Source organism: Protopterus annectens, chromosome 2.part0, assembly GCF_019279795.1.
Source record: "Protopterus annectens isolate FY-2018-M chromosome 2.part0, PAN1.0, whole genome shotgun sequence".
Classification (NCBI taxonomy): Eukaryota; Metazoa; Chordata; order Ceratodontiformes; family Protopteridae; genus Protopterus; species Protopterus annectens.
Window position 1 is genome coordinate 25,691,782 of NC_056728.1, and position 24,470 is coordinate 25,716,251.

Consider the following 24,470-nt stretch of genomic DNA (forward strand, 5'->3'; position numbering starts at 1 on the left):
GTGCTTAACGCACAAGAGCTTTTTTCCCCATGTTCGTCAGTATATCACACAAAACTGTGTTTAGCTTCCTTGATGTGTGCTTGCCTTTCTTGGTCCCTTTGTGGCTGATTGCAGGACTATGCATTTCACAAGTGTACCCAAGTCCATAGTTCAGCTACTGTGAGAGGGTCAATGGCTGCCACCAACCTGTCCACCCTTTGTCTAACATGCAGGTCCTACAAGGCCTTTTTAGACCCTTCGGAATTTTACTGTCTTATTCATGACTCTCTAAGAGCTTATACCCCCACTTACAGAGAACTATGCAATGTTTTGCCAGTGTTTCAACTGCATTCAAAGCCATCCAAGTAAAGATAAAAATATTTTGACTAACTGCACTTGCTTTATACTTCGATCTCTACTGCTTTTCAGGATTTTTAAAACATTTATTTAATTTTGTGGCAAAAACATCACTTCTCTGTTGGCTTTGCTAGTCTGTGTGCCTCCAAATCTCTTTGCAGAAGGGCGAATCAGCCAGGGACTTAGTTGTTTGGTAGTTGTCTTTAATCTGCCCTTGAGAGCTGCTTTTGCTGTGCTTTTACAATAACAGATTCTAGGGTCAGATGTCTTGTGGCAGAAGGTGTTTACCTTGACTCCCTGAGTTGAGAAGCACTGGAGCAAGCTCAAAGTGTGGCTGTTTACTGGCTAGAGGGCATGGGAGTCAGTTTACAAGCTTTTTTCTCCCCTATAAATCAGGCAAGTTGCAAGGCTCTTTGTTCACTTACAGAGAACTCTGTAATGCTTTTCCAGTATTTCAACGCCATCCAAGCCAAGACGAGAATATTTTATTGATTTCCCAAATATGCAACAAAGTCTAGATGATTTAGGATCTTTGCCTGGAAGTGTTTACATAGATATTTTTATACTCCAAGTAGACTCCACAAAGAATTTTTCTTCAGGTGGAAAGCAAATGTTAGAGGTGTGACGGGGCAAGAAAGAGGTAGCTAGGAACCTATTTTTGGGAGTGTAATGAGCTGCTGGACTTTTGGGATACCCTGCAGACCACTCTGTCGGAGATGCTGGGTGAGCAGGTTGAATGAACTGGCTGGGGAGATTATTTTTTTTTGAGTTATGCTACAGAATCAGAATTGCCTAGACAAAGTAAAGCCTTACCAAGTCTAATTATGGTGGCTGCCAAAAAAGCAATTAATAGAAAATGGAAATCAAAGTCTACACCAACTTTACTAGATTTAGTGAATATAGTAGTAGAGGTAAAATAACTGAAATTGGGATCTTTAGAAAAGGGAAGGAGCAAACTACATAGGAAAAAATGTGAATTGTGGGAATAATATACGCAGAGAAAGAACGAGGTTTACGTGGCAGGATTGGAATGAGCCATATAATGCTTAACTGACAATGACTGGATGGTTTATAAGTGATGTACAATGTTTGCAACTACAGTTATTTCAATGGTATCTGTGATTTAAACGGTTTGCAACTAAAGTGATATGATTTTGTATTTTTTCATTTACATAAAATGTAAGAGTACCTTTGTCATGTGTGTAAATTTAATAAAGATTTTTGGAAAAAAATAATATTTTCTTGATTAACTGCACTTGTACTTATTTTACAGTGATCACTACTGGTTTTAAGCATTTTTTAAAACATTTATTTAATTTTGTGGGGAAAAAATTGTCATTTCTCTTTTTGTTGGCTTTTCTAGTTTACGTGCCTCCAAATCTCTTTACAGAAGAGTGAATTAGCCAGGGACTTTGTTGTTTGGTCATTATGTCATTCAATATGCACTTATAGGGTTCATAGGTTCATACTAGGCTAGCTGCCCTAGGGCATTTATAAGCCTAGCCAGAATGTGTTTGGCTTTCGCCACCCATTTTAAATTTATTTTGCTATGCCCTTTTTCGAGGTTAGTATACTGTGCCTCTGTCTAACAGTGACACAGAAGTGATACCCGGGGTAAACCTACAATCTCCCATCCACTCATCAAGATTCCTCTTGAAGAGAGTCAATGAGGGACTCTGCCTAACCTGGACTGGGATTTTATTCCAGAGTGAAGGGAGCCTCTGGGTTATGAATCTGTCCCTCCAGCAGCATGTCCTATTTCAGTGCTGAGGTTCAAGTCTCTCGAGTGCGTAGCTCGATGGGATTTGGATTTTCTGAGGTGCAGCATGTCCATTAATTCCGGGTTGGACATGGCTTTATACGTCAGGCACAGATTGCCTCTGAACAGGCGGTATGCCACTGAGTAGAGCTGGAGTTTCTTTAACCAGGCAGCATATGGCATCTGTTTGAGCCCTTTGATCCTCTTGGCGAGATACTTTTGGGGTCTTTCCAGTTGCTGCAGGTGCCTGGTAAGGTACATCCCAAAAGGGGCATTGTACTCAATTATGGGCCTGATGAGGGATGAGTAAAGAGGCACGATGACCTCCCCTGATCTAGATGTGAATCCCTTCATGATTAGGTGGGCTATATAAAATGTTTTTCTAACCACTTTGGCCACGTGGTTGTCAAATGAGAGACTGCTATCAACTTGGGTCCCCAGGTCCCTAATTACTTCTTCTGTACTTAATGGATTACCACCTATGTGGTAATTTGTGGGCACTTTGTTTTTGCCAAAGGGGATGACTATACACTTTTTGGCATTTTAGCTTGAGGCCATGGCTCTGGCACCAGTTGTCTGTTTCTATGAGGCCCTTTTGGAGGATGCTTGTGTCGGCTGGAGAGTCGATTATGGCGCCTAGTTTGCAGTCATCTGCGAACTTGGTCAGCCACAGTCCTTCTGTGTTGGCCTGTACCCTCCGAGAAATATATACCGAACAAGAGAGGTCCCAGGACTGAGCCTTGTGGGACACCACTTGTAACTGGCTTGGAGTCTGACATGGCTCCAGCAATTCTAACCATGTGGGTTCTGTCCTTCAGCCAGTTTGCAATCCATCTAGTGACAAAGGGGTTTATATTTAAGCTGGTGAGCTTATCTATAATGCCCGAGAGGGGTATTGTATCGAAGGCTTTTGTGAGGTCCAGGTAGGCTGTGTGGACCACCTTCCCCTCGTCAATGGCCTTGGTGACTGTTTCAAAGAAATCAACCAGGTTTAAGAGGTAGGATCTGCCCTTAAAGCCGAACTGGGTACGATCCAGTGTCTGTAGGTCTCCAATATCTTTGCAGACCAAGCTAGTCAGGCTTATGGGGCGATAGTTTCCAGGATCCGTTGAGGCACCACCTTTATGGAGAGGGACCACTGTTGCTGTACGCAACTCTTTGGGCACATATCCTGTAGTAAGGCTGAGAGTGAACAGTAGTTTTATGTTTGGGTTTAGCTCATCTTGGAGTTCATGTAGGACGCAGCCCGGGACACCATCTGGTCCCATTGATGCTGTGTTTTTTGCTTTGGAGAGGGCGGCTCTTACCTGAGCATCTGAGATGTCAGGGGGGCAGCACTCTGCTGGGATAGACATTTGCCCTTTTGGTGTGGGGGGGGGGGAGTTTGCGCTGAACCTGTCAGCTAGGATGTTGGCAATGTCTGTGGGTTCGGTGTATTTTTTGTCATTTAGGACTAATTCTGATCATATCTGGGAATTACCACCCAGGTTCCTAACATAACTAAAGAAAGCCTTGTGATTATCCTTAGTGTCCTGTGCAATTTTTCTCTCGAAGCTGGCCTTAGACAATTTTATGAGTGCCCGTAGTTTTTTGCTAATACTGATCAGTGATGCCTTCCCTTTTTGGGATTTTGCTCTTTCATTTAGTAGCTTCCTCCTTCTATTGTATAGTTTGTTTATGGCTGGGGTCCACCAGACAGGACATCTGCCTTTGGAGGATTGGGTCTTGGTTTTATTTGGGATTGCATGATCCATGCATTCCTGAAGCTGTTCATAGAATGCGTTTATAAAGGATTCTGCGGTCTGGGCCGTATTTTCCACAGGCCCGGGGGCTTTGAAGGATTCCACCTCGGTTTTGAGGAGTGTGAAATTTTCTTTAGAGAAGTTTTTCACTGTGGTTTTCTGGGCAGGGGGTGGGGTCGGGATGTGAATATCCAGTGAGATTAGTTTATGGTCTGATCTTACCAGTGAGGGATACACTTCTGGTCTGGAGCATAGAGTCCCCATGTTGGTGATGATCAGGTCCGGTATGTTTTCCCCTCTTGTGGGAGTGGTAACAGGTTGTTCCATAGTTTTTGAGTTTATAAATTCTAGCAACCTTTGGGCTAGGGTGTTGGAGCTAGAGTAATGCTCCCAGTCTATGTTTGGGTAGTTGAAGTCGCCCAATATAATGGTGTTTGGAGAGACCTTCATATTTTCCAGTGTTCTCAGGAAGGCCGAGTGGGGTTCCTGGGTTTGGGAGGGTGGTCTGTAGCAGGCTATAAACTGGAAGGCAGTTTTACCCACTGTTAGTTGCACATGGATAGTCTCTGATACTTCGTGCTTTGCCACCAACCTGGAGGTGTGGGTATCTTTGATGAATATCGATACTCCCCCTCCTTTTGTGGTTCGGTCCAAGTTTTGGGGCCGAAAAGCATGGTATGAGGTATAACGTTCTCCATGCTAAGGAGAGTTTCGAGTGCATGCATCTTGAGGTTTAGACTTCTGGCATTGAGTAGCATTACTCAGTTTCTTATCCCTTGTGATACCTATGGAGGTGGGTTTGTCTTTTGAGCCTTGCCTAAAAAAGGCACTATGGGGGTAAGCAAGAGCCTTTGCCAATATCCGAAAGCCCAGGGGTGACAGGTGCAAGCCGTCCCTAGCGAAGCATCGTGGCTTGTCGAGCATATCATCCCAAGCTGACAGGCACTGGATCCCCTTTGCATGACACCAGTACTTAAGCCAATTGTTGAAATTGATCATCTTGTCTTCATATTGTGGCATCATTCTTGGTGAGGGTAAGATGCTACTCAAGGTCAGGGTCATACCGACCTGGGCTACATGCTCAGAGAGCTCCTCTATGTCTCTTTTCATGTAGTCCAGGGAGGTACGACTCAGGTCATTCACACCAGCATGGACAATGACTGAGTCATATTTGTACTTGCCTTGGAGTGACCTGAGTGCTTGTGTTATGTGGTGGATCCTAGCACCCGACAGGCTGCTCACCGTAACCCTCTCCTTGTTCAGCCTGGTGAGCAGGACGTCAGTGTGCCTGACGATAGAGTCACCTATTACAAGTGTATGAGGTGTGTTGTTTAGTCTTAAGGGCTGTGACTGTTCGGCACACTGGCTTTGTGAGATATGTGTTGCACGTGTTTTGTTTTGGGGTAGCGAGTGCTGTTTTTACATTACAAAATTCCAGGATCAGATATCTTATGGCAGTAGGTGTTTACCTTGTCTCCTTGAGTTGGGAAAAACTGCAGGAAGCTCAAGTTGTGGTTGTTTATTGTCTAGAAGGCATAGGAGTGAGTTTTCAAGCTTTGTCTTCTCTGTGAGGAGCTTTCCACTGGGCCATGGAAGGAGACCGTACCCTGTATAGTAGCAAATGTCAAGACAGTGAAATTTACCTATAAAGTATTAGATCCGAAACCTGTTAAACAGTGTGGCAGAATAACAGAGCCACTAGCTTGCACATGAAATAGCACTACTGCACCCTAGCACTATATAACATATTTCCCTTAACTCCCAGAAACTACCCTAGGTGACCCTGTTGAAACCCAATCCTTAATCCTTAACAGCCAACCCTATTACAGGCCCAGACAACATGGACAAGCAAGTTCCAAATGTCTGTGTGGGCAGCTTGGCAGATTTGGGCATCCTAAGGCAATGTAGCAATTGTCTCATTTTCTCAGCCTACCAGTCAATCATTAAAGAAAATAACATGGCATGGGAGAGTTGTATTACACAACTTCCTTAGAGGTAAAAATCTCTAAGACAAATGATGTTGACCAGAATATCCACACTACGCTCTCACACATACCATTCACCACACACACAGATTGTCTTGTGCTGAGGTGCTTAAAAGAAATCTTCCCAAATCTCAATGACCTCCAAAGACACCTAATGGCAACACTGCATTGCTCCTTAGCAATCACTAAAACACACACCAAAAACCTCATATAAGCCTACACCTAATGGTTCCCCAAGGGCAAAGCCCATAAAGCAAACTTACACTTAAGCAAATACTCAAGTCACTGGGGACTCCACTGTGACTCACAGATGTCCCACTCACCAAGTTGGATGAGAAGATGACTGTCAGTTGCCTATCTTGGAGCCAGGATCTGCAACACCACGCATGCACTCAACTTACTGTACCTAGGGTACCAATATGATTCTTGGTCCATGTGGATGTAAATGACAAGAGACATATGTCACTGGACTATACAAAAAGAGACATAACGGATCTCTTTGAATATGCATCACAGATTAAGTATAAGCCTTGCACTGAGCACCATTTTATCTTCACCAAGGATGATGCCACAGTATAAACATAAAGTAATTGATTAATAATTGGCTTAGTTTCTGGTGTCACTCCAGAAGGTTCCAATATCTGTCAGCACAGGAAAACATGATCAAAAGACCATGCTGCTTTACCAAGGATGGTATGTACTTGTCCCGTCCCCCCAAAGGCTTTTGGATATTGGCCAAATCTCTTCCATCCCTCAGAGTCTTTTTTTAGGCTATGCCAGAAAGACAAAACTACTAACATAGTGAAACAGTCTACAAGTAACATTAGGGTGCTACTGCTCAATGCTTGGACTCTACATCCTTCAAGCCCTCCTCACTGTGGAGAAAGTACACATCCTGCCATGGGGCTGACACTTGGTTTAAAAACATAGAAAGTGCACCAAAGTGCAAGGATATAGTGCTTTCCACACACTTACAGCAACAGCTGCATGGACTGAGGCCAAAGGTGGAGATGTTTTGATCTATTCTATGTTAATAACAAACATACCTCCAGGTTGGTTAAACAGGATGATACCCTGGAGCTCAGCTCATTCATGTGCAGGTCATCATAGCTAAGGTCCCTCATCCCTAGAGCTACAACTTTTACCTAAATCTACTAGAGGCACTCACTATCCAAACACCCTATCCATAGGTGCTTTAACTACCCCTCTATAGACTGGGAAATGTACATTGCCTCAAACTCACAGACACAATGCTTCCTGGACTCTACTAACACAAACATCCTGGAACACGCAGTGCAGATTCCAACCAGAGGGTCAAACATACTGGATCTGATACTCACCAACATGGGAGAGCATTTGGGAAACTGTCAATGCAAGTTAATTACTCCATCGATAATTCGCCCCTCAGAGTCAACACAGTAGTTAGGGATATCAGAACATACATAGACAGCAATCTGGCATTTGACCAACACTTAGCTAAGATAAGAGAATCATTCTGTGTCACCCAACTTATAGACAAGTACATGGCATCCAGGTCCGAGGTAGTTATGGCACAACTCTACTCAGCCCTTATCAGACCTATCATTGAATAAAATGCCCCCCTTTGGCATACATCTAACCAGACACTTACAACAATTGGAACGTCCACAAAGATTTCCCACCAGAAGAATTCAGGACATGAATATGCTGTCCTATTCTGGCTGCCTAATGGCTCCATCTCTGCATTTAGTCTCCCATAGGCTGCTGAAAGGTGGCCTTTGCCTGGTTTACAGGGCTTCCGCAGAACCAGCCCTGATGGATCCATTCCACATACGCAAAACAGAAAAACACTAAATCCAGGGATATGAACTTCACTTGTGACAAACAGAACATGCTGGAAAGATAGACGTGTGCTAAAGGATCCCTGCACTATGAAATAGGCTCTCCATCCATGTAAAACAGAGCTCATCATGGACCCTATTCAAAAATAAATCTTGACAATTAGATGGGGAAATTGTAAATTTATCCCCAGTTTGGCTCCATGTCCCTTATGGACATAGGACAATACTTTTCTTATTGATGTCTACCACTCCTCAAGGCCATCTCAGACCATGCCTTAATGGGTATGCTTCATATCCGGAAGTCTAACTTCACCCATCCCCCACTCAAAAGACCTAAACTTAATATGTGATATCAAAAGAACATGCTGGAGAGACAGGTTTGTCTCCCAGAGACTGCCCCTTCTCTGGAACAGACTCCCCATAAACATCAGAGTACCTTGCTTACCATCTTCAAGCACAACCTTGATGAATGGATGGATAACTGCAAATTTGTCCCAGGCGTTCCACCTGTCTCCATCATGGAAAGGGAGACAGGTGCTGATTGGGGTTATTAAAGGGCCCCAAGGCCATTAGCCTAGTAAACTCATATGATCCTTTGATCCTCATACAAAGCCTTAGCCAACTGCCTACTAACATGCCCCCTCCCTCTCCCCCACCGTATGATACTTGGGAGTCAAACAGTTTAGGGAGCACAGCTAGGCTTGCAAGGCCCCTAGTGGTCTTTAGCCTAGTAAAGTACAGTTTTGTACCTACCATAAATGTAGATGTCCGAGAGACATGCAACTGCAGTCATAACATGTGGGTTGTCCTGCCTCAGGCAGCCCTCGGTCGGCCGGATTCCAAAGTCTGGGTCCGACGTCGGCTGATGTCACATTTCTCTCCGACATCAGAGTGGCTGGAGTATATAAGCATCAGCAGACGCCATTTTCTTCAGTGTTTCTTGCCCCAGATGCCAGGTGCCCTCCAAGGAAGGCTGTAATCAAATTGGAAGACAAAAACAGGATTCCAAACAAATACATGAGCAATAAAACAAATACACCATAACAGATATCCCCAGCTAAGAGAGAGGGGGATAGGAGTGGACCCTAAGCATAGAGGGGTATGGAGGGAGGGAAAACCCGACTGCAGTTGCATGTCTCTCGGACATCTACATTTATGGTAGGTACAAAACTGTACTATGTCCTTCAAGAATGCAACTGCAGTCATAACATGTGGGTAGAATACCATAGCTTAGCTGGGGGAGGAGGTATGCTCTAGGAGAGTGATGGTGTGGCAATCAAACCCTGCAGGACTGCCGAAGCAAAGCCTGCTCTGGATCTGGAATATAGGGGGAGATTGTAGTGTTTTAAGAATGTATGCACGGAGCTCCATGTAGCAGCTTCTAGAATGTCCTTTGTAGGCACCCCTCTTAAAAATGCTGTAGAGGTGGCTGTAGCTCTGGTGGAATGTGGTCTGACATAGGCTGTAACAGTCTTTCCATGAAAGGAATAACAGAATCTGATGCAATGTCCAATCCATTTAGAAATAGTCTGTTTTGAAATTGCTTTTCCTTGGACTGCAGGCGTGTAAGCTACAAAAAGCTGTTCAGACTTCCTACTTGCCTTGGTTCTGTCCAGGTAGTATCGAAGTTGTCTATGAATGTCCAAGGTATGTAAAAGCCTTTCCCCCTTATTCTCAGGATTGGGGAAAAAGGCAGGCAGATGAATGGCTTGATTTAGAGAGACCCTAGATACCACCTTTGGCATAAAGGTAGGGTTGGTCCTTAATGAAACCCTGTCTCTGTGGAAAATAATAAAGGGTGGTATTGCCATTAGGGCCTATAGTTCCGAAACCCTTCTTGCGGAGGTAATTGCCAACAGGAAAGCTGTTTTCCATGATAGAAATTGCAAGTCAACTGATGCTGCTGGCTCAAAAGGAGGTAGAGTCAGTTTTTCTAAGACAAAATTGAGGTCCCAGGCTGGCACTGGGGCCTTTCTTGGTGGCTTAATGTTCTTGATTCCCCTGAGGAATTGTCTTAGTAAGGGGTGAGAAAAAACAGGAGGATCAGTGTTGTATCTAGCTGAAATAGCAGATGCATGTATCTTTACTGAAGAATATGAGAGGCCGCTCTGTAACATATCTGCCAAATATTCCAAGATAAGTGGGATGTTCAGTAATGATGCATCATGTCCTTTGCTGGTATTCCAATTGCTGAATCTTTTCCACTTGGCTAAGTAGACCTTTCTGGTGGACGGTCTTCGAGCCTCTGTTAGTATCCGCTGAACTTCCTTAGAGAGAGGTAAGTTGAATTTATTTATGGGATCTCCCAGGCTGTTAGCTGCAGAGTCTGAAGGTTTGGATGCAGTGTTTCGAAATTGTGCTGAGTCAAAAGTAGAGGCCACTGAGGGAGGGCCCACCTCCTGGTGTGACATATGCTCCGTAGTAGTGGGTACCAGTGTTGTCTTGGCCAGTCCGGAGCTATTATGATTCCCTTGGGCTTCTCTGCTTTGATCTTTAGTAATACTGAGGTCATCAGTGGCAGAGGTGGGAATGCATAGATTGCTAGGGAGCTCCAGTTGAATGAAAGAGCATCTATTTTCCAAGCCTTTGGATGGTGTCCTTGTGCAAAATTTTGGTAGTAGATGATTGAGGTGGGAGGCAAATAGGTCCACTTCTGGCTTGCCCCATGTCGAAGTGAGTTGTCTGAAGGCTTTCGGATGCAACCTCCACTCGTGTGGATCTGTGAAATTTCTGCTTAGGCTGTCCGCCAACACATTGTCTTTTCCTGGAACAAACTGTGATTGTAACTGGATGTTTAGACTCAGTGATTTCTCCCAAAGCTGCATTGTCAGTCTGCAAAGGGGATAAGAGTGAGTGCCCCCCTGCTTGTTTATGTACCACATCACAGTGGTGTTGTCTGTTCGTATCATTAAGTGACCTTGCTGGAGTTGGTTTTGAAAAGCCTCGATAGCATGCATTACTGCCAGCATTTCCTTTTGATTTATATGCAGATGTGTTTCCTTTGGAGACCATTGTTCTTGTATACATCTGCCTTCCATGTGCGCCCCCCGTCCGAGGTCTGAGGCGTCTGTAGTCATGGTCTGTGTTATCTGTGGTTTTTTGAATGACAAACCTATGTTTTCCTTGCTCTCCGAAGCCCACCATAGGAATTCCTTTTGTAAGCATGGAATGAGTGGTATGATTGTCTCCAAGTTGTTGCTGTGCTGAGACCAAACGCTTTTTAGGTACCATTGAAGCTTTCTCATGTGTAGTTTTGCTAATGGAACCAGTAGAATGCAGGATGCCATGTAACCCAGGGCCTGTATGAATCTCCTTGCAGTCATCTGGGTGAGTTTTGCTAAATCTTTGAAGTATTGAGTTAACTTCTCTTGCTTGTCTTCTGTCAGGTAAGCCATTTGAGAGGCTGTGTCTAGTTTGGCTCCTAAGAAGATTATTTGCTGGGATGGCTGCAGTCTTGACTTTTGGAAGTGGACTGTGTATCCCAGAGCTTGAAGTAATCGTATGACATATTCCAGATTTTTTGTCAACATCAGTTTGTCGTCCGCTTGTATGAGGCAGTCGTCCAGGTACGGGTAAACTGTATACCCTGGAGCCTGCAATGAGCAATTACTGAAGCCAGGCATTTTGTAAACACTCTGGGTGCAGTAGATAAGCCAAATGGCAATGCTGAGAATTGATAATGCTCTGGCCCTGCAAGAAATCTGAGGTATCTTCTGCAACTGTGTCTGATAGGGACATGCAGGTATGCCTCCTTGAGGTCCAGAGTAATCAGCCACGACTCCTTGCCCAGCATGGGAAGGAGTTGCTGCAGAGTCAGCATTTTGAACTTTGGTACTATGAGAAAGGTGTTTAATGCGGACAAGTCCAGTATTGGTCTCCATTGAGTTTCTTTTCTTGGAACAAGGAACAGTCTTGAGTAAAATCCCTGTTCTTGTTCTTGTTGTGGAACTCTTTCTATTGCTTTCATTTGAGTTAGCAGAGAGATTTGCTTGATAGCCTCTGCCCTTTGATGTTGTGGTAGATTTGGCATGCCTTGTTTTCTTGGTAGGGTATGAAAATGAAACCTGCACCCTCGGTCTATAATGTCCAAAATCCATTTGTCCTTTGTCAGACTGTGCCAGTTTTCTGCAAACAGAGATAATTTTCCGCCCAAGGGAGCTTTTAGTTGTTCCCTGGTAGGCGGTAGTAGAGGAAAGTCATTGAGATTGTGGTTGTTGGGCAGGGGAAACCCCTGCGTCACTTCTTTGGTTTCCTGGCTGCCACTGACGTCCCCTGTAAGGGTCTCTGTATTGGCCTCTTCCTCGACCACGTCTGTTCTTACCCCTTTGAAACTTTTCTGGATTAGGAAAGGACCAGTTTTTTGAAGGCCAGTTCCTAATGAATCTGGGGGGGTTGAACCTGGAGGAAATCTTTTACAGTTTGAACTGATTTTGCTTTTTCTTCAATGGTCTTTAGCACATCCTTAGCATTTGCACCAAAAAGCTTGTTCTTTTCCAAAGGTGCATCCAGAAGTTTTGCTTTTACATGATCTGGTAGAGGTTGATCTTTTAACCAAGCATGTCTTCACATCACTGCCCCTGTCATAGCTGCCCTACATGAAGCTTCCAGTGCATCATATCCACACTGCAGGAAGTGATTGCTTACTTGCTGAGTGTTATGTACAGCTTCCTGCAAAGTCTTCCTGTCTAAAGGATCAGGAGAAGCTAGTGTTTTTTGTAAATCTTCTAAGAGATAATCCTGATATTGGAACATATGAAAAAGGCAATTTAAAGCTCTCATAGATAAAGTAGTGGAAGTGTAAACCTTTTTACCCCATCTCTCTAAAGACCTTGCCTCCCTGTTGGAGGGCAAAGGATTTTTAGAGGTGGAGGCTGAAACTCCTTTAGGCCCCTGTGAAATAGTTTCCAAATCAACAGTATGGGCCCTGAATAAATGGGAATGAGTTTCTGGGACCCTGTAATACCTGTCTGGCTTGGCTGGTGCAGGAGGGAGAGTATCAGGGGTAGCACTAGAATCAGAATACAAATCATCCAGAACATCAAGTACAGGAGGAATAGCTAAGGGCCTGTGCTGAGGCTTTTAAGGAAAGTCCTAAAGGCGTTTCCTGGAATCAGAATATTCTTGGCCCTGCCACTTGAAATGTTCCCTCATGGTGTGCAGAACTTCCCCAAAGGAAATATCCTCAGGAGGGAGGCCGAAGGGATGGAATCTTCTGCATCGAGTCCTCATAGGTCTGGAAGAGCTCTTCCTGGCTATCAGAGTGGACAGAGCCCTCAGAGTCTTCATCTGAAGGAGTAGGGTCAGAGCGTTCAACCCGGGCCGTTTTATCAGGAGGAGGCTGGGATGCTCTCTCTGGATGGGTCTGTGAACCTCTAATCATGGAAATTAAATCAGCAGCCATGGACATAATTTGTGTCTCTGGAGTCGGCTGAGGTAAGGATCTTGAAGTAATATGCTTTGTTTTGCTGGCGGCCTTAGCCCTAGTGTAGGCCTTAATAGACATGGCCATAGGAGGCCTGGCAGCTCCACGTGCAGGAGTGACCTTGTCTACAGCAATGGTCTCGGGCATTTCCTCGTTTTCGGTATCCGGAGGAAAATCTATAACTGGCGTCGGAGTAATGTCTGGAATCGGAGTCGTCGGTACTGCGGTGTCTTCGGTTCGGAGCGGTGGAGAGACCGTCTCGGAGGGAACCGGAGCACTCGCACTAGGTTTTGGCGTGGAGTCGGTAGACGCGGGCCGAGGATGTCGGTCCCGGTCTTTTCGCTTTTTGGGAGTTTGCGATGTCGGAAGATCCGACGGCATGGTATAAGCAAATTTATCGCCGAAAAAGTCTTCAGCGAACTCCGCCCGGCGCCTGAGAGTGCGCTTGTTGAAGCGAGCACAGGCTACACAGGCCGAGACGTCGTGGTCTGGGCCCAGGCAAGGAGGCAGTAAGAGTGGAAATCCTTATGAGGTATTTGTTTACCACAAAAAAGACAATTGTTAACTTTTTCAGTAATTTCTGACATCGGCTGAGGCAAGAAAAGGTCCCCAACGAGGTACTTAGCTTTTTTGATGACTTCGGTATCGTAGAATACAGGAGCTGACCGACCGGCACTTGCGAACTGCTTCTGCTTCAGGCACCGCGCGGCAAGAAAGACTGAAGAAAATGGCGTCGGCTGATGCTTATATACTCCAGCCGCTCTGACGTTGGAGAGAAATGCGACATCAGCCGACGTCGGACCCAGACTTTGGAATCCGCCGACCGAGGGCTGCCTGAGGCAGGACAACCCACATGTTATGACTGCAGTTGCATTCTTGAAGGACATCAGCCTATGAACTTATGAACTGTAAAAAAAAAACACAGCAAAGCAAACAAGGAAGCTGCACGCTGGGGAGTTTCTACATTACAGTTGTCTGCACTGTGCCATAGTGAAGTTCCTAGGCTGTTTAACTCCTGTGTTTCTGCACTGCAATTACCATTGTGATTTACTGCATTTATCAAGCGCTTCTCCATTTACTTTGCATGTATATAACTCAGTGAACAGTGGTTGTGCCACAGCACTATGTGCCAACATTATGTACACAGAGTACAGCTGTCTTCCTGTGGAAAAGATACACACAGCACATTATTAAAGTACAGCTGTATGTCTCATTTAAATATATGGACCTGTATCCACACTAACGAATAAAGGTAACACAGTAGGTAACCCCCTGCAAAAGGGACTCTGCGTCAATGGGTCTTACACATTAAACAAAACCTAATAAACATTTATGAACCCCACTGAGAAGCATTTGAGCAACTCAGAAAAGTTTTGTATTCCATAATAAGCATGAATCTTACTTTAATTTGATAATGTGCAAGAAAATACATTGATAAATCATTTCTATATAATTTTTTTTTTTTTTTTTTTTTTTACATTTTTTGTCCTTTATCCGATCTGCTCTTATCTAACCTTCAGATTGTAGCAGCCACAACATGTACTGGGGGGGGGGGTCTCCCAACATGTCACATGTTGGGCAGCACAGTTGCTCCAATAAACATGTCGAAAAGGCATAATGAAACTTGCCCCCCCCCCCAAAAAAAATAGTGATGCAAATAAATACCCATCAAACATCTGGCACATGGCAGCTCATGTATCAAAGGTATCCTCACCATACCTGAAATAAGGGGATCCATGACAAGGATGCTCAGTCCTTACCACTTAAATCAGCAAATCATTCTCACTCCAAAACAAGGGTCAATGGCACAGCAGATGTTCAACTTGTTTTGTTCATGGAATTTACAAAAATATCACCAGTGATAATTTCTGCACTGCACAGCTACTCTTACCCTACCTCCAGGCATGACCTGACCACAGTCCTGCACAGCAAGAACCGACAGCTTTTCTTCTGTATCAACTCGGATCACACCAAAGCTCAACCCATTCATGGACAATACAGCTTTTCCAGGAGGAGGACCACTTAGATCAGACGGTCTGTTACACAAAGAGAAAAATAAAAATGACTAACCGACCAATACAGCTGACAAAGTTAAACAGCATTAAACAACATATTTAATGTTACAGTCAGACTGACATCTATTTATGCACAAACATGCATTTATCCATCAAGTGGGATGCCTAGCTTACAAAACAGGAAAAATGGTTAAGGAAAGAAAAGTGAAAGTGTACAGTCATTATGCAACTTGGACCACAAGTTGATGCATAGCATTTATCAAGGGAATAATACCATTTTTGTCACACTATTACAAAATGCGCAGTTACATATTAACACGGAAGACCTAAAAATAAATACAAACAAAACGAAATGGTGAGTTGCAAGTAAACATTTCCAAACCACTGCAATCTGGCTAAAAAAAAAAAAAAAAAAAAAAAAGCTACATACACTCAAAAGATAAGGATGGTAATGCAAAACACCCTGGGTGGAAGTCCTGTTTTTAAAATGCAATTAAAATGTACATTCACTGACCAAGATCACTGTATACAGAAAAATCCACTTTCAATCATCTGCTTGAGTTGCAGTGACTTTCAAGTTTACTACAAAACAGTTCAGGGATAAAGAGGGCTTTGCTCTCTTGAAAATTAAGACTCAACCATTTACTGTATATCCCCATTTTACAGTTTTTTGAATGTGTGTTGCACTGTGAAAGTTAGTACAAATGTCTTGTATCATACAGTGAACAATCCATGTCAAATTAAATTTATGCACAATACTGATATCGCTCACTGAAACCATTTCCACCTACAATTAAGCAGATGTTATGCCAAGAATACTACACACGTTAAAAGAAAGATGCTCAGAGGTCCCTACTTCAGGAACAATTCAAAAGAGAAATGCCATTAGCCAGTCATTGCTCCTTGAAAGATATTTCTTGGCAGGCAGTGACAGGCTCTACCAACCTGCAGTAGTTAACATCTACGACTTAAAAAGGAGATGCTTCCCGACACTTTCCACATCATCATCTGCTTCTCTAAAGAAAGACCATGGTAAAAGTAAACATCTGAACACTGTGTTGTGAACAGGTCAGTTCCTCAGAAAGGAAACAACAGACATCTGCTGCAGAGGTTTCTTACAAAAGTTTGCTATTTATATACACTCAAGTCCACGTATGTAACTCGAGAAGACTACAACAGATGCAACACAGGACAAACTCATTAACAACATACGTTAAAAGACAATGAACAGAATGGCTCATGGTAGAATGAGAAAAGGAGGACTGGAATGTACCATTAAATATATGCCACCCTATCTTTTAATTCACAGATAAAACTAAGAGTAGAAAGGGGCAGAGACTTCCTAGTGGGATGAAGCCATAACACCACCAAGAAAATAAACTCCCAATTGAAAGCAATGTCTCTTTAGCCTGAACAAGCAAATAAGAGCACTAGTGAAATCCTCCAAAGCAAACTTTGAGTCCAAATTGGCCACATCTACTAGAGACAATCATAAAGCCTTCTTCACATATGTCCGCAACCTCAAAAGACGAACCCAGATCTGTTCACAACTGGTGGTCAAGGGCACCACATACACAAATCCGTAGATATAAGCAAAGTTACTGAATGACAGAGTCAGTGAAAACTTTACCAGTCTGCCCCCCATCAGTAAATCAGGACATCCACAGTACCTGACCCTTACCCCTTATATCTAGGAAACAGGTCATCACTGCTCTCTCAAAAGCAAAAAAAAAAAAAAGTCTCCATGGGACCCGATAACATCCCAGGGTGCATTCTACGTGACCTCAGGCAGGAACTTGCAGCACCATTAGGCATCTTATCATTCACTCCAATGGAGCTCAGGAAGTTTGCACTGTAACTTCCAATGGGCGGAGCCTAAGCCTTTTGACAATCAAATTATGTTCTTACATTTCAAATGTTCATATCTCTGGAAATATAGGGGTTATGAAAAGTATAAATGACAAACCCTTAAGTGCAAACTATTTTTAAAGTGGTAGTATTCTTTAAGTTCTAAATCTTAAACTGAATTTTATACGTCACAGTAAATACAGCAACTATTACATTTGTAATATTTTGTAAACAACTTACAATATCTCAGCAACTACTCAAGTTACACACATTGTCAGCAGTATTTTATTCATCTAGTTGAGAGCTTTCATATGAGGCTAAGGAATTCTGTTTGTGTTACTAGGTTGAGATATTTAGAAATATGTGAAAATTATATCTACATATATTAATATCCTAAAAACACCAATTAATATCTACTTGCCTGCACTAGACAGAGGTCAAATATTAATGCAGTTGAGTTTGCCATTGTGTAAACTTTAAAATGAAATTTTGTACAACCTTGTACATAGCATGGTTGTGGAATTATTCATGCAAACATGAACAAGCAACATTTGATGCCTACAGGCGTCAATAGGAGTTAACTGCAGATGCACTTGGAGGAATCTCTCGGATGTAATGAGTTTCAAAGCCTGAGTACTGGCTTCATCCCAGCTGAGTGGAGGACAGCCACAGTCATCCCTTTACACAAAGGTGGGGCGTCCACCAATCCGGGAAATTATAGACCTATCAGCCTAACTAGACTTATCTGCAAGGCCATGGAACAGATCATGGCCGCCCCAAAAGATTGGAAGGGCTTGGGACATTCCAGGAGCAGCTGAATGCCTTTGAGAAGCTAACCCAGGAAACTAAAGAATGTGCAAACAGACCATTTATTTCTGAAAAGATCTGAGTTACAACATGTTCCCAAGGGCTTATGGGTATGGAAATTTCTGAATGGAACTGTAAAAGATTCTTTAATGCACCATGAACTGTTGGAGTTGTTTGACCAGACTGGAATGGACAAAATGAGAATTTTAATTAGAGAAAATGAACTCAAATTGGTTGACGGAGAGAAACAGCTTACAGAAATGAATGACAGTATTACAAATGACCTTTTATTTGACTGCAATAGAGTTCAAAACAACAAAATAATTTTTGAGGCAGATAAGCTAGTCAAAACTAGCTTTGAGAGAAAACAAAGGAAACTTTTGAGAGACACTAATGATTATGTGAATAAGACTGTTTATCCTGCCTGTCGTGAACATTTTTTTTCAAATTATTTTAGTAATACTGTGCATAGTAATAGACAAGCTAACAATATGAATGTTAATAGGAGAACAAACACTGTTAAGAGAAAATAATATTTTTTTAAAAGAGGCACAACCTTTGAGGAGATCTCAGAGGTTGCATCAAGTACAGTTGTGTACACTTAACATAAATGTAGATGTTAGAGTGTATTCGCTGTTGCAGTCAGCACCTTTGGGTTATCCCATCTGTGGTAGCCCTAGGCCGGCCCAAATACCAGAGTCAATGTTTTCCTGCATTGGCTGCTGTCACTTGCTGACTGACATCAGTGCTATAAACCAAGGTAACCAACGCCATTACATCAGTTTTTCTTACCCTAATCAGTCAGAAGCCCAAGTAAATATGGTAAAGTGGTCCTAGTGGCTAAAAGCCACCATTAGAAGCTTATGTTTCCCTAAGGAAAGAAGATATAAGGGGGAAGGAGGGAGGGAAACCAGGACTGCAACAGTGAATACACTCGAACATCTACATTTATGATAAGTACACACAACTGTACTATGTTCTTTTTGTTTCATCGTTGCAGTCATCACCTGTGGGAGGATTCCCAAAGCTGAGGAGAGGGGTGGTAGGATTAGTAAGAGACCTAGGCATGGGTCAGCATGCCCTGCAGAACTGCAGAGGCAAACCCTGCCCTAGCCTTAAAAAATAGAGATAGGTGGTAATGCTTAGTAAAGGTATGGCCAAGAAGTCCACATGGCAGCTTCCAAGATGTCCCTGTTGGGAACTCCTCTGAGGAATATTGTGGCAGTGGAGGCTGCCCTAGTGTAATGGGTACGAACAGACTTAGGGGGTGGTTTCCCATGTAATCTGTAGCAGAAATGGATACAGTGTGATATCCATTTGGAAATAGTTTGCTTGGAAATGGGTTTCCCCTCTGCCCCTAACAAACAGTGCGTCTGTTTTCCTGAAGGGTTTAGTACGGTCCAGATAGAATCTGAGCTGTCTGTGCATGTCTAGTGAGTGCAGAATTCTTTCCCCTTGTTTTGAGGGTTAGAAAGGAAGGTGGGTAGATGTATGGCCTGGTTGAGTCACATTAGATGCCACCTTGGGCATAAAGGATAGATTAGTCCTCAGGGAGACCCTGTCTGCATGGAAGATGATGAAGGGCTCAATGGCCATCAGTGTCTGAAGTTCTAAAACCCTTCTGGCTAAGGTAAGCTAGTAGAAAAGCAGTCTTCTAGGAGAGGTATCTTAGTTCTGCTGAAACAGCAGGTTCGAAGGGTGGTAAGGTTAGTTTTTCCAAAACATAATTCAGGTCCTAGGCTGGCGTGGGTGGCATTCTGGGAGGTCTGATATTAGAAACCCCTCTGAGGAATTGTTTAATCAAAGGATGGGAGAACAGGGGCTGATTTGTATTAAAATCAGCTGAAATGATTGAGGCATGGATTTTAATAGAAGAGAAGGAAAGGCTGCCACTAAGTAGCTTCACTAGGTAAAACCACAAACTTGAGCCTAGACCAGTGTAGCAATCACTACAAAATAATAAAAAATACACTGCTGCAGCCAGATACACAAAATTGTCCCAATTTACTATAAATAGATCCACAAATTCAGATTGAGCGCTTTCTTCCCTTTAGAATAGGGATTTCGTCAGAATCTATCACAACCTAACAAATTTCCCCTTAAATAATGAAATTAGTGACATCGTACAATTAACTACATAAAGAGACACATTCCTTATACAAATTTCTTTAATACAGCCATGTATAAAACAATAAATATACAAGAATATAGTACTTTATTAAAAAAGTACTATATTCTTGTATATTTATGGTTTTATACATGGTTGTATTAAAGAAGACAGAGTTTTAGCAGTTTAATTTTAATACATGATACATTGTATTTTAATTTGTATAAGGAATGTGTCTCTGTGTAGTTGATGGTGTACCCTAAGGAGGTTAGGAGGGTTTTGACAAAGAGGAGGTCCTTGAGTAGCTTTTCTTTGCATTCTGTCTGAATGAGGCAGTCGTCCAGATAAGGATAAATCTGTACATTTTTCTGTCTGCAAAAGGCTATGGCCGGGGCTAAGCATTTGGTAAATACCCTGGGAGCAGTAGATAAGCCAAAGGGTAGCACAGAGAACTAAAAGTGTTGTGAGCCTACTCTGAAGCGAAGGAATTTCCTGCAGGATTCCCTTATGGGGATGTGGAAGTAGGCATCTTTTAGGTCTAGGGTAACTAACCAGGCATTTTTTATCAGCATAGGCAGCAGTTGCTGCAAAGTTAGCATTCTGAACTTGGGGACCACCAGGGAGGAGTTCAGAATGGATAGATTCAGGATGGGGTGCCAAGTGCCTTCTTTTCTGGGAACAAGGAATAGTCTGGAATAAAAGCCTTTGCCTGTTTGATCTGAGGGGACAGGTTCTACTGCCCATTGGGATAGAAGAGTTTGGACTTGTTTCAATGCCTCTGCCCAATGATTTGGAGGCAAGTCTGGGTACTCTCTAGGAATTGAGAGTTCGTTGAAAGAGAATTTGTATCACTGAAAATGATCTACAGAAAGCCAATTTTCTTTGCAGAGGGAGAACCTTCCTCCTAGATTTTGGTGAGTGAAGAGAGGACGGGGTAGAGGGAAGGCTTAGAACTCCCTGCCTTTGGAGCGGAAGTGGTCCACTGTTTGGTTCTCTGCTGTACCTGGGATAGGAGTCTGGTGTAGTCTGTCCCTGCGGGGCTTACCTTGCCCCTGTCTGCTAGGTGTAGGAAAGGACCAGTGCTTTGAGAGAAAATTCCTGCTGAACCTAGGAAGCTGTACCTGAAAGAAATCTTTTACGGTTTGCATAGATTTTGCTTTGCCTTCCATCTTTTTAAACACCTATTCTGCTATTACTCCAAACAAGCGGTTCTTATCCAAGGGTGCATCAATAAATTTAGACTTGACATGATCAGGGAGAGGTTGTTTCCTTAACCATACATGTCTCTTAATGACAGATCCTGACACTGCTGTCCTGCTTGATGCTTCTAGGGCATCATATCCACAGTGTAATGAGTGTATGGCCACTTCACAAGTAGAGTGCAGTAAATCTGCTAACTCTTTCGAACTGGCACAGTCAGGAAAAGTTGAAATCTTTTGCTTTAATAGTTCCAAAGTGTGTTGTTGATATTTTAACATGTGGAACTGACAGTGCTCTGATAGCTAAGGTTGCAGAGGTGTACACTTTTTTACCCCATCTGTTCAGAGCTCTGGAATCCTTGTCAGAAGGAATAGGATTCTTTGCAGAACTAGCCTTAGCTCCTTTTGGTCCCAGTAATGACCTCTGGGTCTGCAGCACGATTTCTGCACAGGTATTTGTGAGAATCCAGTACTGTAATACCTGTCAGGTTTACTGGTATCAGGTGGGAGGGCGTCAGGAGCTAAGCTGGATTCATGGAAGACATCATCCACCACCTACAAGAAAGGGGGATTGTCCAAGGGTCTGTGCTGGGACAGGTCTAGAAACTCTGTGTCTTTTCTTAGACTGAGGAAAGTCCTGGGATTTCCAGTGGAAATATTCCCTGAGGGTTTGAAGGGTTTCCCTAAAGGAAAGATCTTGTGGTGGGGAGGCAGAAAGAATAGGTTCCTCTGCATTTGTATCCTCATAAGCAGTCAGAGGTTGTTCCACTTCAAAATCTGAATAATCAGATTCCTCAGAATCCTGTTCAGTCAGTATTTCATGAGAAGGGTCTCTTTTCCTTTTAGAAGTTGTGGCCTGACTACCCTTAATAAGGAAGATAAGATCCTCTGTCATTTTAAGCATTTGGGATTGGGGTGGTGGAGCAGCAGTAAGATGGTGGCTAGAGGTAGATTTCCTAGGAGTGGCATTGCTTCTAGGCCTAAGAGCATCCGTCAGTCTGAGAGAAACGGTAGTCAGATAAGTAGTTTTTTGTCTAAATTCGGTAGTGCGAAAAGCCTACTTGGAAGCCGGTGCCTGTGTTGCGGCTCTGGACCCAACCGAGGCAGAGACAACCAAAGGCTGGGGAAGACTAAAAAGATTTCTGGGGCATACCCGACTCCAAAAGGGTCTCGGTAGAGGCCTGCAAAGGTATTTTATCGGGCATCAGGGGCTGCGAAGGAGCCTCACTGAATTCTGGAGAACTGACGACCTGCTTAGCGGTAGAGTCGTCGGAAGGCTTAGCCTTGTGTGGTCTGTCTCTATCTTTGTTTTTCGGAATGTCTATGGATTGTTGGCTGATGGACGTCATTTCGGAATGCGAAGAAAGAATGAAAATACCTGACTACAATAAGAGCTCTACGATGAATGGTTCTTGCGTTTAAAAGGGCACAGAACCAGCAATGGGGAACGTTGTGGTCTGGGCCTAAACAAGTGATGCAGTATGAATGGAAATCTTGGTGTGGGATCTGCTTTCCACAGGTGAGACAATTGTCAACTTTTTCGGACATCGATTAGCGCAAGAAAAAAGGATCCCCAATGAGGTATTTAGATATTTTCAGCTGTAATTCAAACTCTGGTAGCAACCAACCGGCACATTTGTGAACTGCTTCTGCAACTGGCTCCATGGCAAGAAAACTGATGTAATGGTGTCAGCTGCCTTGCTTTACAGCACTGATGACCTAACGTCAGTCAGCAAGCAACAGCAACCAACACAGAAAAACATGGACTCTGGTACTCGGCCAGCCGAGGGCTACTACAGCAGGGATAACCCACAGGTGATGACTGCAACAGTGAAACACGAAGAAAAGTACAGTTGTGTACACTTACCATAAATGTAGATGTTTGAGTGTATTCACTGTTGCAGTCATCACATTTGGGTTATCTGCTTGCAGTAGCCCTCAGTCGGCCTGATTATCAAAGTCTTGGGTCCTGCATCGGTTGCTGTCTTATCTTCCATGACGTCAGGTAGTCAGGGGAATAAAGCATGCAGCCGACGCCATTACATCAGTTTTTCTTGCCACAGATGTCAGGTGCCCCCCTAATGGGAAGCAATTAAAAATATATACAAGGTTATACCTCCAACAAAAAGGCAAATACACCAAAAAGCTTTTAAGCATAGTAAAAAAGAATAGAGGTATAGCCAAAAGAAGTCAGGGGGCTGGAGAGAGGGTATCCAGGACTGCAACAGTGAATACACTCGAACATCTACATTTATATTAAGTGTACACAACTGTACTATGTTCTTCGTGTTTCACTGTTGCAGTCATCACATTTGGGTAGATTCCCAAAGCTAAAGATGGGAGGAGGAATTTAGATAGCATTAGGACCAGCTATAAGGCCCTGCAAGACTGCAGTGGGAAAACCAGCCCTGGATTTAGACAAAATTGGTAAATGGTAATGCTTGGTGAAAGTATGTACAGAACTCCAGGTAGCAGCTTCTAGGATGTCCCTGGTAGGGACACCTCAGAGAAAGGCTGTAGAGGTAGATGCAGCCCTGGTTGAATGTGGTCTTATCCCCTGTGGGATAGGTTTTCCGTGGTGTTTATAGCAGAAATGAATGCAATGGGATATCCATTTAGAAATGGTTTGCTATGAAATAGCCCTCCCCTCTGCCCCTGCAGCAAATGCCACCAGTAGTTGTTCAGATTTCCTTTGACGTTTAGTCCTGTCCAAGTAAAATCTAAGTTGTCTGTGCACATCTAAGGAGTGCAATATCCATTCCCCTTTGTTCTGCGGATTAGAAAGGAAGGTTGGCTAATGAATGGACTTAGGAGCCACATTGGATACTACCTTGGGCATGAAGGAGGGATTGGTCCTGAGGGACACCCTGTCCGCATGAAAGATGATGAAAGGCTCCACTGCCATAAGGGCCTGTAACTCAGACACCCTTCTTACTGAAGTGATGGCTAAAAGGAAGGCTGTCTTCCAAGAAAGGAATTTCAACTCTATTTGCAGCTGGCTCAAAAGGAGGAAAAGTAAGTTTTTCCAATGCAAAGTAAGGTCCCAGGCTGGAGTATGGGCTCTCCTGGGTGGTCTTAAGTTTTTGGCCCCTCTGAGGAACTGCTTGAGCAGTGGATGAGAGAAGAGGGGTGGTTCTGTGCTGTAATGAGTTGAAATGGCTGAGGCACAAATTTTGAAGGAGGAAAACGAAAGGCCCTTGTGAAGCATCTCAGTTAAGTATTGAAGAATCTGAGGTAAACTGGGCACTGCTGTGCTCATCCCCTGAGTTTGATTCCAGGAACAGAATCTTTTCCATTTTTCAGCATAAGATTTTCTAGTACTAGGCCTCCTTGCCTCCAGAATGACATCCAACACTTGTTTACTGAGTGATGGTAACGGAGAGATAGGGTAATTAGCCAGGCTGCCAGGTTCAGGGTTTGAAGCTGAGGG

General features: G+C 43.4%; 1 protein-coding gene across 1 annotated transcript in view; it reads right to left on the reverse strand.

The window, feature by feature from the left end:
* LOC122793692 (disco-interacting protein 2 homolog A-like) overlaps positions 1-24,470 on the reverse strand; it is a 2,141,448-nt gene that overhangs the window by 563,274 nt on the left and 1,553,704 nt on the right. The window contains exon 17 of the mRNA XM_044061912.1: positions 14,961-15,100. Coding sequence (XP_043917847.1) covers positions 14,961-15,100 — 140 coding nt within the window. The remainder of the gene's footprint in view (positions 1-14,960; positions 15,101-24,470) is intronic.